Raw genomic sequence first — 16,395 nt, forward strand, 5'->3', positions numbered from 1 at the left:
CGAAAACGCCGTTCTGGCAACACAGCGGCACGATTACACGGCAAGCAGCTGATTGCATCACCCACGTTCCCATCTCTCGCTTAGGATTGAAAATTGGACAGCAGCGATAGAGTTTTTTTCTTCTCTTGTTAGAACAGTAACTCTTGGAATTCTCCTTCGATCCCTTAAATTCTACTGCAAGTGCACTCTTGCTGGTAACTCACTTGTTAGAGTGTCTTGCTTTACTTCCCCCGCATCCAGCGTCCTACCACTTTTTCCCGGACCCGTCACCCAATCATTTCTCTTCAAGCGACCATCAAAAGTTTGAGAACAAACATCATTCTCCTTCTTTCTACTCCTCACCGTGCTGAAATTCTCCCGGAAACCCGACATTTCTCATCTCCCCCCTGCTTCGTTTCTTGTCGAAGAGAGAGGATAAAGGTTGCACAAGAAAAAAGAGAAAGGTAGAAGACCCGTAGAAGTCGTAAGTTTCCAGAGGAAGAAATAAAAGACAATCCTACATCTTGTTTGGTCCTGGTTTAAAAACATAAATGTATGGGGAGGGATTCGTGCAAGTTGTACCAAGTTAGGGTACCACAAAATGTTCCATGTGCACAATACTCTGTCCCGGCTATCCTGGAGCAGTGCACGCTGCTGTGAAGGCTGGGTAACTGCAGTCGCTTTCCCCTCCATGCAACCCCATTCCATCTCACATGTCCGAGATAACCAGGACAGAGTATAAGCAGAACATGGCATATATCCGTTCTATTGGTTATAAATATCTTTGCTTCATTTTATAGGTACATATACTAGCTCATTGCCTGGCGTTGCCCAGGTATTTATTTATCCCAATCTTCTATTAAAGTTGTACGTGCGAGAAACATGGCGATCTTAAATCTACTCCGCATTACTTAATAGATTGCCCCTGTGACTTGTTGATCGTGATCGAGAAAGCAAGTTTAGCGACTCCGAAAGCTATCAATTCGACATTAATGTAGGTCATTTTTTCAAATTTTATTTTTCACTCTCTCGCCCCCCATGGCGATAGGTGATGAACTTGAAGTTGAACGGCATTCGTAGTGTCACTATTCATCTTAGCGACACCGAAAATTATGGATTCAACAGTAATATCGCTTGTTTTCGATTATCTTTACATGTCACACCCTTCCCACTCCCACCCCCTAGGGGTGCCAGGGGTGTGAACGGCATTCTTAGTGTCACTATTCATCTTAGCGACCCAGAATACTATGGGTTCCACACTAATATCGGTCGTCTTCGATTATTTTTTACATATCCTCCCCTTCCCACCCCCACCCATAGGAGTGCCAGGGGTATCTTACCCCCACAGTATTTCTTCCCAGATTGTAAGTGATGTGCGTTGAAATTTCTCGAGGATAGCAATATCGCACGTTCTGTGTAGGCAACCAACTTCGCCGTGCTGTGTTGTAGGAAGCATAACTTGCAGGATATGACACGAAAATGCCACGCAACAGAATGCTATTTTATGCTCCTTTCCCACCCATACCCCTAGGGGTGCCGGGGGTGTCTTACCCGCACAGTATTTCTTTCGAGTGATATGTGTACCAAGTTTGGTTGAAATCGCTCCAGGCGTTCGAGAGTTATTGCTGAACAAACAAACATACATGCACACATACATACATACATACATACATTTTTATATATGTAGAAGGGATATACAGTATATCTTCTGTGATGTGATTACGTTCCGAATTGAGTAATTGTTGCTTCGATTGATTGATATGGTTTATTTTATTCACATTTCTCTCATATTTTGGCTAATCGCGAATTTGACGATGAGTGATGATATGATGAAACTGATGAAGGGACACTCGCAAAGAACACCCATGCCCAGACCAGGATGCGAACCCGGGACTCCTGGCGTCGTAGCGCTGTGTGCTAACCAGTTCGCCACGGGGGCCGGCAATTCAAACTTGGAATTGTGACGGTGAGGAGGTAATTTCTGCTATTAAGTAACTAAAATTAAGTTACTTTATCAATTAATTAAATTGTTTGTAGTTACATATTCATCTTAATAACTACAACTAGATTACTATGATTTACTTTTTAAGTATATGTAATTTAGTGATATTTTTAATTAAGTAACTGTGCTGTTGTTACTACAGTATTTCAAATACCTAACTGCACTTAAGTTACTTATTCAACCAAATCATATTTCTTTTTTAAAATTTATTTCCTTTCAACTAGATAATTGAAATTCAAATTAATTTTTCAACTAATTAACTGTGATTAAGTTAATTTTTAATTAAGTTACTGTGATTCAATTAGAATTTCACCAAAGGAAGTGTAATTCAGTTACTTTTTGAACTAAATAACTGGTATTGAGTTATTCTTCCAATTATATAACTCTGTTCTAAGATTCGAAGATTGTACAATCAAAGTTGGTCTGGTGGGGACATGTAATTCACGGCCATTTCTCACTCCGTCGGTTTCTGAAAATCAGATTTTTCACTTTCCCACTACTATTCCCACAGAATGCAAGCGTGAAGGATTAAAACATTAAGAATTCTTATTCGAAGTGCTACACGAGGAATCCTACGATACGCCTATGGAAATTCTGAACTCGATAAAGTTGCAATGCAATTACCATGTTCAAAAACCAGATTAAGGACCTTTGGCGAGAGAAGCCTTGTATTTGAATGCAGCGTGGACACTACCCCCTTCCTTCTCGAACAAGTTATAGATAGTTATATTTAAACATTTTGTACTGAATTACTCTCTAAAATTAACTCCTTACCAGCCGAGGAACTAACATTAGGGAATTTTTTTAATACAGGGTTGGCCGCGAATAAGTAGCCCGGCTTCTCAGTACCCCATTATTCATTTAAACGTGAACTATTTCCAGCACTTTTTATGACAAGTGAGGATGTTACCAATCCTTTAGAAAAAACTATTATTGTAATCACTGTAATAATGGTAATAATAATAGTAGTTATATATTATCCACTTGCTCGGTTCAGTCGAGGGCTACTTTTTCGTGGCCCATTCTGTGTATAGGGTAAAGTAAGGTTATTTGGTGATAATTCTTGTAACGTATGCCACAGAATGACCTGTACATTAGATGAGATGGCTAGCTGTTCCCATCTTCTCAAATGCATCATCAAGATGGGCACCGCAATCCATCTTATATAATGTATACGTTATGCTGTGGCATACGTTAGAAGAATTATCACCAAATAACCTATGTCACCAAATTATTGGTCGTTTTTAAAAATTTTGGGGTAATTTTTAAAATGTTTTTTGCGGAAAGCACATATTTTTTGATATTTTTAGTAATTTCTTGTAGGGGATTAAATTTCTTGCCCCATTGATTAGAATATATTTTTGGATGCGCTGTGATCAGGACAATGAAACTGTACCAGAATGAACAATTCTCCTTTGGACAAGCGAGAAAATGTTATTTTCCTTTTTTCTTACTCGTTTTATCTTTCGCTTCTGAAATCTACCCTTTAATCCTAGAGCTTAACGTAGCTCATGTATCCGTATGAATGAGAGAGAGAAGAGGGAAGGGGTGAATTTGAAATTCAATGACTCCCGCAAAACTTAATTTGGGAAATAAGTGTGCCAGCCTTTTTTTTCTTCTTGGCTGGCCGATCTCCTTTCCCCCTTCCTTTCCAGAAGCTTGGAACGTAGAAGAACTGCAAAACAACACGTTATTAATATTAAAGAGAGTGCAGTCGAGCAGACACTCAAAAGGGTCCCACGGTGGTGAATGCAGACAAGTTAGGGAAGGGGTTGGGCGTACAGATACAGGAGAAGTTGGCTAAGAGTTTTCCTGTTTAGGGTAACCCACAACTGAAACATTGCATATTCCATGTGCTTGTTCGAGAAGGCTACGTGGAATTGAACCAAGCAAAAATCTTTAAGGGGGCAGGAAGTTGTTGAGAACTCGCGGGGTCTCCTTGGGGGAAAATGGAAGCCGGCTGAATGCCGAGTGTCTCTCGTTTCACCCTCTGAATCTCGATTGGAGAATCCGTCTCCTAAGAGGATTTGAGGCTCTGAAGTGAGTCTTAACATACTTCACAGAGTCAAAGGCATTTCTCTGCAGGTGGTCGCAGAGTAGGATTTGTCTCCTAAATATTTGTAAGAGATTGTACAGTTTGTGGTGGAACTGAATTCTGTGTAGGATTCAGAATCGTTGGATTTTATCTGGTGTTAACACAGGACACAGAAACGTTGAATTCTAACTTAATACAGGATTCAGAATCGTTGGATTGTATCTGGTGTTAACACAGGACACAAAAACGTTGGATTTTAACTTAATACAGGATTCAGAATCGTTGGATTGTATCTGATGTTAACACAGGACACAAAAACGTTGGATTCTAACTTAATACAGAATTCAGAATCGTTGGATTTTATCTGGTGTTAACACAAGACACAAAAACGTTGGATTTTAAGTTAATACAAGATTCAGAATCGTTGGATTTTATCTGGTGTTAACACAGGACACAAAAACGTTGGATTCCAACTTAATACAGGATTCAGAATCGTTGGATTTTATCTGGTGTTAACACAAGACAAAAAAACGTTGGATTTTAACTTAATGCAGTATTCACAATCGTTGGATTATATCTGGTGTTAACACAGGACACAAAAATGTTGGATTTTAACTTAATGCAGGATTCAGAATCCATGGATTTTTACTGGACTTCATGCGGGACCCAAAACCGTTGGGTTTTTCTTAACTTAATGCTGGATAGGGTATCGTTGAATTTTTACTTAATTCAATGCAGGATTGAAGGAATCGCGGTGGTCTAGTCGATAAGGTATCGGACTGCCACGCGGGAGACCCGGATTCGATTCTCGGGGTGGGGGATGTAAGATCTGAATTTTTTTCGGCCTTCTCCCCAGATAAAGCGGTTTCTGGGGCTCACTCAGCCTCAAATCAATGGGTATTTGGGGGCAACCCTGGTGGGAATGGGGGTAAAGGCGATCGGAGCGTGGTGCTGATCACATCACCTCCAATCGATCGATCGATAGAATGTGTGGGGACCTACCCTCACGCCCCCCCCCCTATATACGCCTCATGGAATGATGCAAAGTGTACGGGGAACTTAACCTACCTTCACCAATGTAGGATTCAGAATAGTTGGAAATTGGTGTTTGATTGGTTAGTAACTAGAAGTTTTTTTTTGTTACCGTCACGTTAAAATAGTATTTAGGGACGTAAGAGATTAACTGTTGAGTTATGTATGTTTTCTTTTTTCGAGAGAGAATTTGAACACCTTTATGGAGTGAAAGGTAAAATATATAATTTTTAATCGTTAAAAATACTAGTACATCTAACTCTCATAATATTTGCAGAAATGTTTCAATTCGTTCCTTTATGTTGTTCTTTCAATTTTGACTTGAAAATAAGTATCATTTGACATGGCGATTCGAATTTTTTTTTAAAAAATTGTGCTGCTTTTTTTAAACTTTTACTCTTACGATAACCATTATAAAAAGAGCCATGCCATTTTATCAGCGTATATGTTTTACAAATTCACAGCGAAAATAGCAGTTTGATTCATATTTATGTCCACCTCTTTCCCTATAAAGTGGTGGTCACGTAGTGGTTAAAATCCTACTTTAAACTGCAGGTGTATTCCCGATTAATGTTTTGTGCATAAGGCAAACTTAAAGCAAACAGAAATACACTGTAGTCAAGTAGAGAACAGTGTAAAACTATTTTAAACTGTTTGCGCCATTTCTATAATAAGCGATGTATTCTGGGAAAATAATGTAATACTTTTGTAGTTGCTTCATGTCCATGTACCCAAAGAAAGATCCTCTTGTATGTTGAATAGGGATGTGTAATAATCAGTAATGTGCAGTAGACTATAAGTTTACGTCTACGTGCGTTGTCTACACGTAATCTACGCGTAGATTACATTGGGTTGAAGTTTACATAGACTACGTAGACAATTTAAAGTGCATTAAAATTAATTTTCAAGGGTTTCATGAAAGGAAACTATAGTCAACTATATTGGTTCCTAACGAAATGAAAATAATCCTACTTAGTACTTACAACAAAATTTCTCTTCTCTTCTATCATCAACTACGGAAGAAGATAAATAGTATGCAAAACAGACAACAGATGGCAGTCGTGAGGCAAGAGTGGTCTTTCCCCATAAAGCACTAGAATATTTCCTATCTTAGGTTTCTTCCTAGGTGAGAAATTGTTCGAATTTTGAAGAAAGAGTATGAAAAGTTCTCTTCACACATCAGTAACTGATACGCAGTATAATTCTCTTTTAATTCCACGGCGCCCTTTGCTAAGTTATCACCTTTCGCCATGTTGTTTACATAGATTACGTTATCTACGTGTATAAAATAGTCTACGAGTAGAATGTAGACTATCGTTGTTTACGCGTAGACGCACATCACTGGTAATAATTTACATGTTCTTTAAGACTCGAGTTGCTGGAGAATTGTTGCGAAATATTAAGTCCAGAACTTAATGTTCTTCTTAAACTACTCAAATAACTTTGAATGCCGGTAAATCGAAAATCGTAACATTAAATATTTATAAATTTACTGTTAATATACTCAATTTTAATTTATTAACTAAGATGTGACTTATATACATTTCCCGTCCGTACAAATGAACACTGTTCTTGACCGTTCTAATCTTTTTAAAAGTTTTAATGTAAATCTTTTAATAGCATACAACATTTTTTTACAAGCATTGTTGGTAATCAGTATTTTTACAGCTTCATTAAGTTCGCCATTACCACAGATTCCCTATGGAGCAATTCATGATTGGGTAAATTCAGTCACATGTTTTAAATCAACTGTATGATTGGTTATATCTTGGGCTGTGCGTGAAAGTGTGTGTGGCGCTTTGATTACATTTAAATTCATTGTGCTATAATTAAATTCACAGAGCGTGAACTATTGAAATTTAAATTAATGCTCTTCACATATCTAGGAACGAGTGCCACATCTCTCGAAAAGTTGGTAGCTCAGATTTATTACTTGTGATTTCAGTTCCCTTGTTTGTAAAGTGATATTAGGGATTAAGATTTCGGTGCTACATTCACCTTGAGAGATGGCGCTGCATTACTCGACAAAAGTTCCACCCACGTGACGTTTAATTGGAGGCAGAGAAAGAGAAGAAAGTTTTGAAGTCAGACTCTTTCAGAACAGAGGCAGCTAGTTCAGAAGAAAGATTCGTATAAAGGGAAGGAAGTCGATTTTCAGCCCGCTTTCTCCTACTTCGTTGTTTTCTTTGTGGGAGGTAATCCAGAAGTTTTAGAAGTGTAATCTGGGTGCTCGGAACTTTGAGCGTTCAGAAAAGTTCTAAGAAATGCGAAGATTCGTTGTAGAGTCTGCAGGAAACGACTCTATCACTCACTCATTCTTTTCTCCTTGATCTGACGTGGTTCCGAAGTGAATTTTCAAGTAGTCACTAGATGTTTTCAGTACTTGACACGTAATAATTATACGTAAATTACAATCCGTTGCTGTATTTATGCTTATGTTTGAGATACTATTAGTTTCCAATAAAACTTTAATACATTCAATGATTTACTCGAGCTTTATGGTATTCAAGTACTAAATGTTATTCATTGATTCTTTGAGTTGGTGTTTTAAGTCCACTTTATGTACAGTAAGGCTAATATGGACTGTATCTACAGTTTAAAGTGGGACCCGAACCACCATGTGCCGCCACCGGGAATCGAACCCGGAAGCCCTTCATTACAAGGGTACGACTTACAACTTCGACATCGGGGAGGCCCCTGCAACAAAGCACGTATCTAGAAACATATTTCGAGGGGGATCCGAAACAAGTGCCTCTCAAATAATAATTATAACATAAATTCTTAAATTAATGTTAATATACACGTAATTTATAGGTCTATTGATCATATGTAAATTAATTAATATTGTATTGATATTATTACATGAATAGGTAAGATGACGGTATAAGAATGGACATAATAGCACGTATTCATTATCTAGCTTACGTTTATTTAAGATCGCCAAAATCTGTATAAAAACAACTGTCCTGGCAAACAAATTAATATCGAGAAGTTAAAGAATTGAATACTTATTCAATAATTAAAAGAGCTTGTTAGATTCTTGATTAATGTTTTATGCATCTTTTTTATAAGTAGTAATGTGGATAAATCTTCTTTGATACTTTCATTCAAAGCCGTATGATCCAAATCTAATCCTTGCCTTAGTGAAAGTTCGATAAACAATACGATGTAAATAAGCTCTATTATTCAACAAATGCTAAACAAACATATTTTCATTATTTCATTTTTGTTTTTGGTAAATCTTTCCGCGTGGGTCCGAACCCCCACCAGAAATACGTCCTTGGTGACAAGAATAACGTGAATATAACCAGAAACATTCCGAAAGGAAAGAATTAAAATTTATTAATAACTCCACTATCATGTAAAGAATATATTTGGAATTAAGGGATTCAACAAAACGTAATCTAATATAAGTAGGGATTCAAAGTTGGTAAAATTATTATTCAGTGCACCTTCTGTTGTTTTGTGTTTTCTGCTGATATTTTGAACACTACTGACGGGTACCTTGCTCGACTCTTCTGCATGCTAAGGTTTGTGCATGTGTTTTTATGACATTCATTAACATATTCACGGATGCGCATGAAATAAAAACCGTCTTCCTCGTGATCAACTTCTGAACTGAATTTGTCACGCTGTGCAAAGGTTATGTGCAAATTCAAGTACTTAAGAATAATACTAACAAATGAAAATGACATTAAAGAGAAAATCGAAAGCAGGCTTAATTCAGAAAATGCATGTTACTTTTCTATTCATAAACTTTTGTTATCTCGTTTAATATCTAAGAAACTAAAAGTTTATATATACAATACAGTAATTTTGCCTGTAGTATCATATGGATGTGAAACTTGGTCCCTTACATTGAAAGTGGAACATAAATTGACAGTATTTGAAAATAAGATCCTTAGGAAAATATTTGGACCTAAAAGGGATGAGGAGACAGGTGAGTGGAGAAGATTACATAATTTGTACACAAATTGTATTCATGTCCAGATATTATTAGAATGATTTAATCATGAAGACAGGTGGGCAGGCCATGTGGCACGAATGGGAGAGGAAAGAGAAGTTTACAGGATTCTTGTTTGGTAACCTGATGGTAAGAGACCAGTAGGAAGGCTAAGACGAAGATGGAGTGGAGGGATGGAAAAGAGTATATAGACGTTGCTCAGGATAGGGACAGATGGAAGGCCTGAACCTTCGGGTTTAAGAATGCTAGAGAATTAGTTAGTTATGCAAAGGTTATGTCATCTTACATTGTTTGTAGAGCTGCACAAAGCAATGTTTTTTTTTTAATTTACGCACTTTGTAATTCCGTGAACATTACATTAATTATCTTTAGAATTTTTAGTTCTTTAATTTCTTCAACAATTTTGTCAACTATTTAGCGTGTCAAAGACAACCTGTATCAGAAGGACAAGTGGATAGTTGTAGTCATTTTGTTGGTTCATACCGCTATTTCTTTGCAATTTTTAGCCAAAGGTGCCAAGATTCAGTATTATTATAAATGTTCCAACACATATCCCTCGCTTTCTTCAGGAAGTCGTGTCCTTCATTATCACTAGAGCTCGAAAGTTGATAAGAAGTCTTCTTTTTTAATGAGCCTTGAAAACAATGCTAAACCCGACATTAGTCTGTTTCCCTACAGTTAGATCCACAAAACATAGTTTTCATTTTGAATTTTTGGACCTTTTTTTTTACTTTTCGGTCATTTTTCCGTATTATTTTCCGACTTTGATGCATTTTTTAAATTTTGAGACTTTTCTCCTCCTTTGTTGTTTCGTGAATTTTAAATGCACTTCCTAGAATAACTTACATATTGAAATTTCCTGACATGGCCCTTTTAGCAAGTTAGCCCTTAATCGAAAATACGGTCAAGGGAAAAGTACAATATTATTTTAACTGAAATGTTTGGCAGTGCATTAAATAATTTATTGTGGTAAATTTGTTTTTCCTCCAACAAACTTAAAATACTTTGTGTGAAGCCTACTTCGAGGTTCCCTTGGTGGCCTCCATTATCGCTTAAATCTGTGGTTTTCAAGTAAAATTAATCACAATATTTTCAAAATATATATACTGATGTACGCGAAACAGGCCGATTACTGTATCGTGGAACATCCACTGCGAAAGAAGATGAACGACTTTTACAGAAAAACCTTGAAGTGTATTTTATGTAACCTTGAAGTAAAAATAAAGAAAACTACATTAGCATTTAATTGCTTTTATCCCTTTGCTTCAGTAGTTTAAACTACCGAGATACAGGTTTCATCGAATTATTCAACTACTCTCTTGTAATTTATGAAAAATCAGAGCGAAAAATATTTTTAGGTTATTTTTTAAAATTTTTAGGTCGTTTTTAAAGAATTTTAAGGTCATTTTTTAAAATTTTTGAGGTCATCAATTTCCAAGCACTAATTATTACTTTTTGAATGCTGTTGTACGTTCTGCCTCTATGGTATTACGGGGTCTTGTTCTAGGGGTTCAGTATTGAACAAATGCATAGACTAACCTGTCAACCTGTCAACCTGTCAACGAGATTTACGAATAACCAACTTGTCAACAATACCCATGGCAACAAGTTAACAGAATTGAGAAAAATTTGAGAAAAACACCAACGTGGACTTTTAATCATGGTCTCTTAAGCTTGTAAAAAGCGTTGTAAGTATACGAGAGTTCGTTTACCACAACTTAAGATTTTCAAACATACTAAATCCTCTGACCGCTTTATTAACGTAAAAACACTATGCATGTTTGGTCCCTGTATCAGGGCCTTCTTCAGCCTACGAAACAGGGTAGATAAAAATAATGATTTTTATTTCAAAAAATCATTTTTGATGATTTTTTTAAATTTAAATCGATATATTTAAAAAAACACACACACGCACTTAAAATTGTTTGCATGGTTTTTGACACCATACATATATGTTTCTTATAGAAAGGCTTTTTCTGTTAAAAGGTCCTGTAAAATATTTGAATAGCTTTATTAAAGCAAATAAAAAATTATATGTAAATATACATATTTCTGTTTCTCATACTGTATATATATGGAAATGTTTGTTGGGTGTTAATGAAACCAATAATTACAGTAACTTTTTCCAGTAAAATAATTATAGTTTGCAAATATCAGCTGCCATGTTTATTTACAGTTTAATGATAATGACAAATTACGGTTTAACATGATGAGTATTTTGTATATTATTCTACACAAAATGTTTTACCTATAACAATTATTGAATTTTAAATCAAGAGAAATTGAAGTGTGTTTACAGTAAACATATTACGTTTCCTTTCGTATGAGCTTCACACCATCAATACATATATTTTGTTTCCTTTCTTTTCCTTTCTTAGAGCGTAATAAACACCATTAAATGATTACGAGATTAATGTACTTTCACCAAAAGTGATTTTGATATTTACAAAATCCTTATGCACATTATTCTATAAATAATTTTTTTAAAGCGATTTTAATCAGTAATTTTTTTAAAGAAAATCACCAGATTTAAATCGCGATTTATATTAATCTATCTTGCTACAAAACCATTTATTTTTTTTGGAATTGCTTCGTAGTCTGAAGAAGGCCTTGATACAGGGTCGAAACGTGGATAGTGTTTTTACGTTAATAAGGCTACCTTAGTCAGCTGATTTAGTGTTTTTGTAACATGGAACAAGGCCTAATTCGGTTAGGATTATTTAGATTATCAGTGTTTTTATCACGACATTAGGATCGAAGGGTGGAGACGTGGAACTATGTTGCAATGTTAATACATGAACCAAGGTAACGTGTGCTTTGCAAATTTTCCAGTTTCAGTGGCTGCTTTGGCGTTCTTTTCTTTCACCTCAAGCTACAGTGGAAGTTGTTAGATCACTTTTGGGCTGAACCACTCATGTTTCATGAAATGTGTAGGCCAGTAGCGGGCACTGAACCGTGCTAGCCCAAAAGTTCATTGGCACCAAAATGGTGACTTAGGGATTTGTTTAGGACTGTTCTGCATAGCATCAGTAAGCCGCTATAGATGATGAAGAGCTTAACCTAGATTTACATATTGAATATTGAATGATGCAACCATATTAAGCCGTCTTGTGACAAGCTGAAGAAACATGGGGAAAACTAAGCATGCACAATGATCTAGAATTATATCATGAACTGAATATTGTGTTTTTACTCACCAGGGGCATCTGGAACTTGTGTAAGTCTCTTGGTTTTTCACAGATTAGGATTAGTTTTGTCAGAGTCCACTCGTAAAAAGACATCAGCAATAATTATCACAGTCACAGACTTGCCTTTCTTGCTAAAGAGTCCATATAGTGTCAATATTTGGCCTAGGATGTTCCATGTTTAAGACTGCGTACGGCGAACGCCATATAGGAAGAGAAACAACACAAGCGCCCGTAACAGCAACAATAACGATAATAGAGTACAAGGAGAAGTGTTCGTCACTTGAGGAGACTCCCTTTGGGAACTCACAATATGTCCACCCCGTTTGTCCTCGTTGTTTTCGTTGTCAAGGCTCGCGTTTCAGACTTTTCGTTGTCAAGTCGTCCATTTTGTGTGCTCCGCCTCTGCGGAGGCAAGCAGTATATAACCTTCCTGAAAGCCTTTCTGAAATTGTCTGAAAGGAAGGCGTACAGTATGGGATTCACGCAGGAATTCATGTACGCCAGCACGTGACTGATCACCTGGATCATGACGCTGGTGTTCGTGATAACCCACAACTGCAAACTCTTCAGCACCAGCACGATCTGTATGGGGAACCAACAGACCGCGAAGATGACCACCACAACCACCACCATCCTGGTGACGCGCTTCTTGCCCCTTCGGCTCTCCGCCGACACGTGACCTCCCGGTGCCACCCCCCTCCAGAGACGCATCAGCATGCAGAGATACAGTCCGCACGTGAGTGCCAAGGGTATGACGTAGGAGGTGGCGAAGAAGATTACTTGGAAGGCCGGTTTGTTGTATCCGTTCGGTCTGATCAGCGGCTCGAACTCTAGAAACACGCATGCCGTTTGCTCCTGGTTGTCGAAGTCGTAGGTTATCACACCGTGGGATATGTACACAGGAACCGAGCTCACCAAGATCACCACCCAGGTCAGAACGATCGCTATGAGAGCATTCTGCTCGGTCCTAATCGACATTGACTGAATCGGATGCACCACGGCGAGGAATCTATCCAATGACATCAGCACCAAAGTGTACACGCTGGCGTAGGCAGTGACGACAATGAGATACTGTACTATTTTGCACCAGATGCTTCCAAACGGCCACGTGGTGAGGACATAGTCGGTCGCCGTGAAAGGCACACAGAATATTATGAACAGCAAGTCGGCCACCGCCAAATTGAGGATCAGGAAGTTGGTGGTGCTCCTGAGGTGCGTGTTGGCAGCCACCACGGTGACCACCAGTGCATTTCCGAAGAGGCCTATGATGACGATGACGCCGAACAGGATTGGGACAATGATCGACACCATTCTCTGCAGTAGTTTGGCGTCCTCGTACGACTCTCTCTGGATCGTCTCGTTGCAGAAGGCTGTAAGGCTCAAGTTGGCAGAGGAGTTGCAGAGGATTTCAAAAACGGTGTTAAAACCGTGCCTCATGCTATCTTCCTCCATTCTACTCTCGTTTGCTTTAACCATTGCGTTGGATTTGCGTCATCCACTTCTTCCCACCACGACACTTGAAAACGAATGCACGTCCTGGCTAGTACACTGAACGAACTAACGGTAAAGGACCACAGAATTTTTACATAGAGAATACTTTTTACCTCATTACAACTTGGAAGCCAAAGATTAAACAATATATATGTACAGCTCTTAAACCATTCCGTGGTTTTCTCTACGTCCACCTTTCATAGTACGTGTCCTTGAGAAATCCATTTTGTTGGTTTCTAATTAGTCCGCAACGACCATTAATTAGGATTTGATTCAGAAGTGTATACTGATGTCTTCCAGAAGCCAATCGTCTTTGCTTGTATGTAATGGAAAAGCGATAGTGGGATTGAAATGCTAAAACAAGTGAAAGCACTACTTGATCGAAAGCTTCTTTGATATCGTTGCCTGCCACTAAACTAACCTTCAAATATTCAACTTTCAAATCCTTACTTTTATGTATAAAAGTAAAATTTTAAAGCAAACAAGGGTTTTGGATTATCTGCGCCCACTCACACTGTACGACACGGATGTCAATTTCTTCCTTTTGCTTTCAGAGTTTGGTCCAACACACGCACCGAAATATTCCCACTTGCAGAACTGTCCTTTTTTGCGACAAGTACGTAGAAATATGAATCCAAACCTAATTATCTGAGGTTTCTTCCAAAGATTTATTCACAATGTTGCAACGTGCATAAAAATTCACAGTTCATACCGAATATTCGTTAACACATATCGTACTTCACATTGTAGCACTGGACTGAGCTTCTTGTCTACACAAAGGATCTGGCAGATGCTTTTGTAGCTATATATCTATCCGGTGTTGTATTTCTCATGTGATGACGTCCTTTTCTGCCACAAATGCAACTTCCGATTGGAACCTGAAAAGAAATATAGATTCAGTTAATAATATTATATTGTATGTATGTATCACCAGTTAAAATTTTGGGGTTAACATATTGTAAAAAATATGCAATAATGGAGGTCCAACATTGAGTAGGGTAACCATACGTCCCGTTTAGACCGGGACAGTTCCGTTTCAGAGGCGTGTCCCGGTTATCCCATCCATATTATAAAAAAGCCATTATTTGTCCCGTTTCATAAAAGTCTAGGAGTTATCTTGAAAAGCAAGTCTAAATTTGAGAGACATTTCACGCTTAAAAAGTTTATTGTTTTGTGTGTCCTCCGTTATTTGTAGAGCAGTGAATAAGCATGAAGTTTCTTTACGAAATTGCAACAAGAATTTAAAGTTGTCTTGACGCAAACTCAATAGAAAAATCTAGAGTTGTGTGTCTGATATATGGGGTAAGGTTTTCGGTGAGAATTATAAACGGTTGATGAAGAATAAAGCTGCTCTCAAGAAGATTGGTTCTTCTGCTAAATACTTCTGACATTACTGAACTTCAGCATAAGATTAATATCATAGGTTGTTCAGAAAGGACAAGAAAGTCTTACCGAGATTATAATAATTAATACATTTTGATATTGAGATATCATATTCATTTACTGTTTATGATGTGTAACTTATGTGATCCATCCTTTATTAAATCATAATAATATATTAATAATACCAATAATTTTATGCCAGAGCTATTGATAATAACTCCCAACTTGACACTATATATTTGGACATTTCGAAAGCCTTTGACAAAATTAATCATCAATTTCTTCTTCATAAATTATCATCCAGATTTAACATCCATGGCAAATATTTCTCTTTACTCCAGGACTGCCTCCATGAGCGTGAACAACGTGTTGTTCTTTCAGGTAACTCTTCTAACTTTCTTCCCGTTTTGTCTGGAGTTCCCCAGGGGAGTGTCTTAGGGCCGCTCCTATTCCTTCTGTACATAGATGACTTCCCTGAAAAACTATCCTCCCTCCCTATCAATATACTTTTGTTTGCGGATGACTGTAAACTCTTTAAGGAGATCTCATCGCATCATGACATGATGATTCTTCAAAATGCTCTCACAGAACTTGTTAAGTGGTGTCGTCAGTGGAATTTAGAACTAAACCCCCAGAAATGCTGTTTCCTTACTTATTCCCTAAAAAAGAACAAAGTGCTGTCTACCTATTCTATTGAAAACAATCCAATCCAAAACGTTTCCACCCAAAAGGACCTAGGTATTATCATGGATGAAAAACTCACTTTTAATTATCATATTATAGCTACCACTAAAAAAGCCATGCGCCTTCTCGGTCTTCTATACAGATTTAGCGAAATTCAAAACCCATCATCTTTTGCTTTATTCTTTAAATCTTTCATCTCGCCCATCCTTGAATACTGTTCCCCAATTTGGGCAATGGCCTCAAAAACCAATCTCACCAGAATAGATTCTGTTCTCAGTTTCTTTCTTGCAATTGTTCGCCATAGAATACCTTCCTTTCGACATGTATCCAAATCAGACACCTTGGCTGCTCTGAATATTCACACTCCATCCTTTCGTCGTGATCTAGCTGATCTTGTTATTGTTTTTATCTTTTGTTATTTTGTGTCACTACTTTATGTTGTTTCAGTGTAAAATGGCCAAATAAGACTGTATCTAAAACTCTGAGTAAATAAATAAATAAATATATAACCGATTTTTCAGGAGGGGTGGTAAGAGAATCACAAGAAAGGGAGAGGGGTAAGTTTTTACTGCGTTTCTTATGAATTAGGAGGACCTGTTGCGTATACGGAGAATATTCATGCTCAGATGTAAGCAAG

General features: G+C 37.4%; 1 protein-coding gene across 1 annotated transcript in view; it reads right to left on the minus strand.

Annotated features, from left to right (window-relative positions):
- The window catches only part of LOC145989885 (allatostatin-A receptor-like), a 305,177-nt gene that overhangs the window by 247,196 nt on the left and 41,586 nt on the right, over positions 1 to 16,395 (minus strand). Inside the window, exon 2 of the mRNA XM_083125362.1 lies at positions 12,210 to 14,569. Within this exon, the coding sequence (XP_082981488.1) occupies positions 12,504 to 13,676 (1,173 nt within the window). The 5' untranslated portion in view covers positions 13,677 to 14,569 and the 3' untranslated portion in view covers positions 12,210 to 12,503. The remainder of the gene's footprint in view (positions 1 to 12,209; positions 14,570 to 16,395) is intronic.

This window comes from Lepisma saccharinum, chromosome 7 (genome assembly GCF_977018435.1).
Source record: "Lepisma saccharinum chromosome 7, izLepSacc3.1, whole genome shotgun sequence".
Taxonomy (NCBI): domain Eukaryota; kingdom Metazoa; phylum Arthropoda; class Insecta; order Zygentoma; family Lepismatidae; genus Lepisma; species Lepisma saccharinum.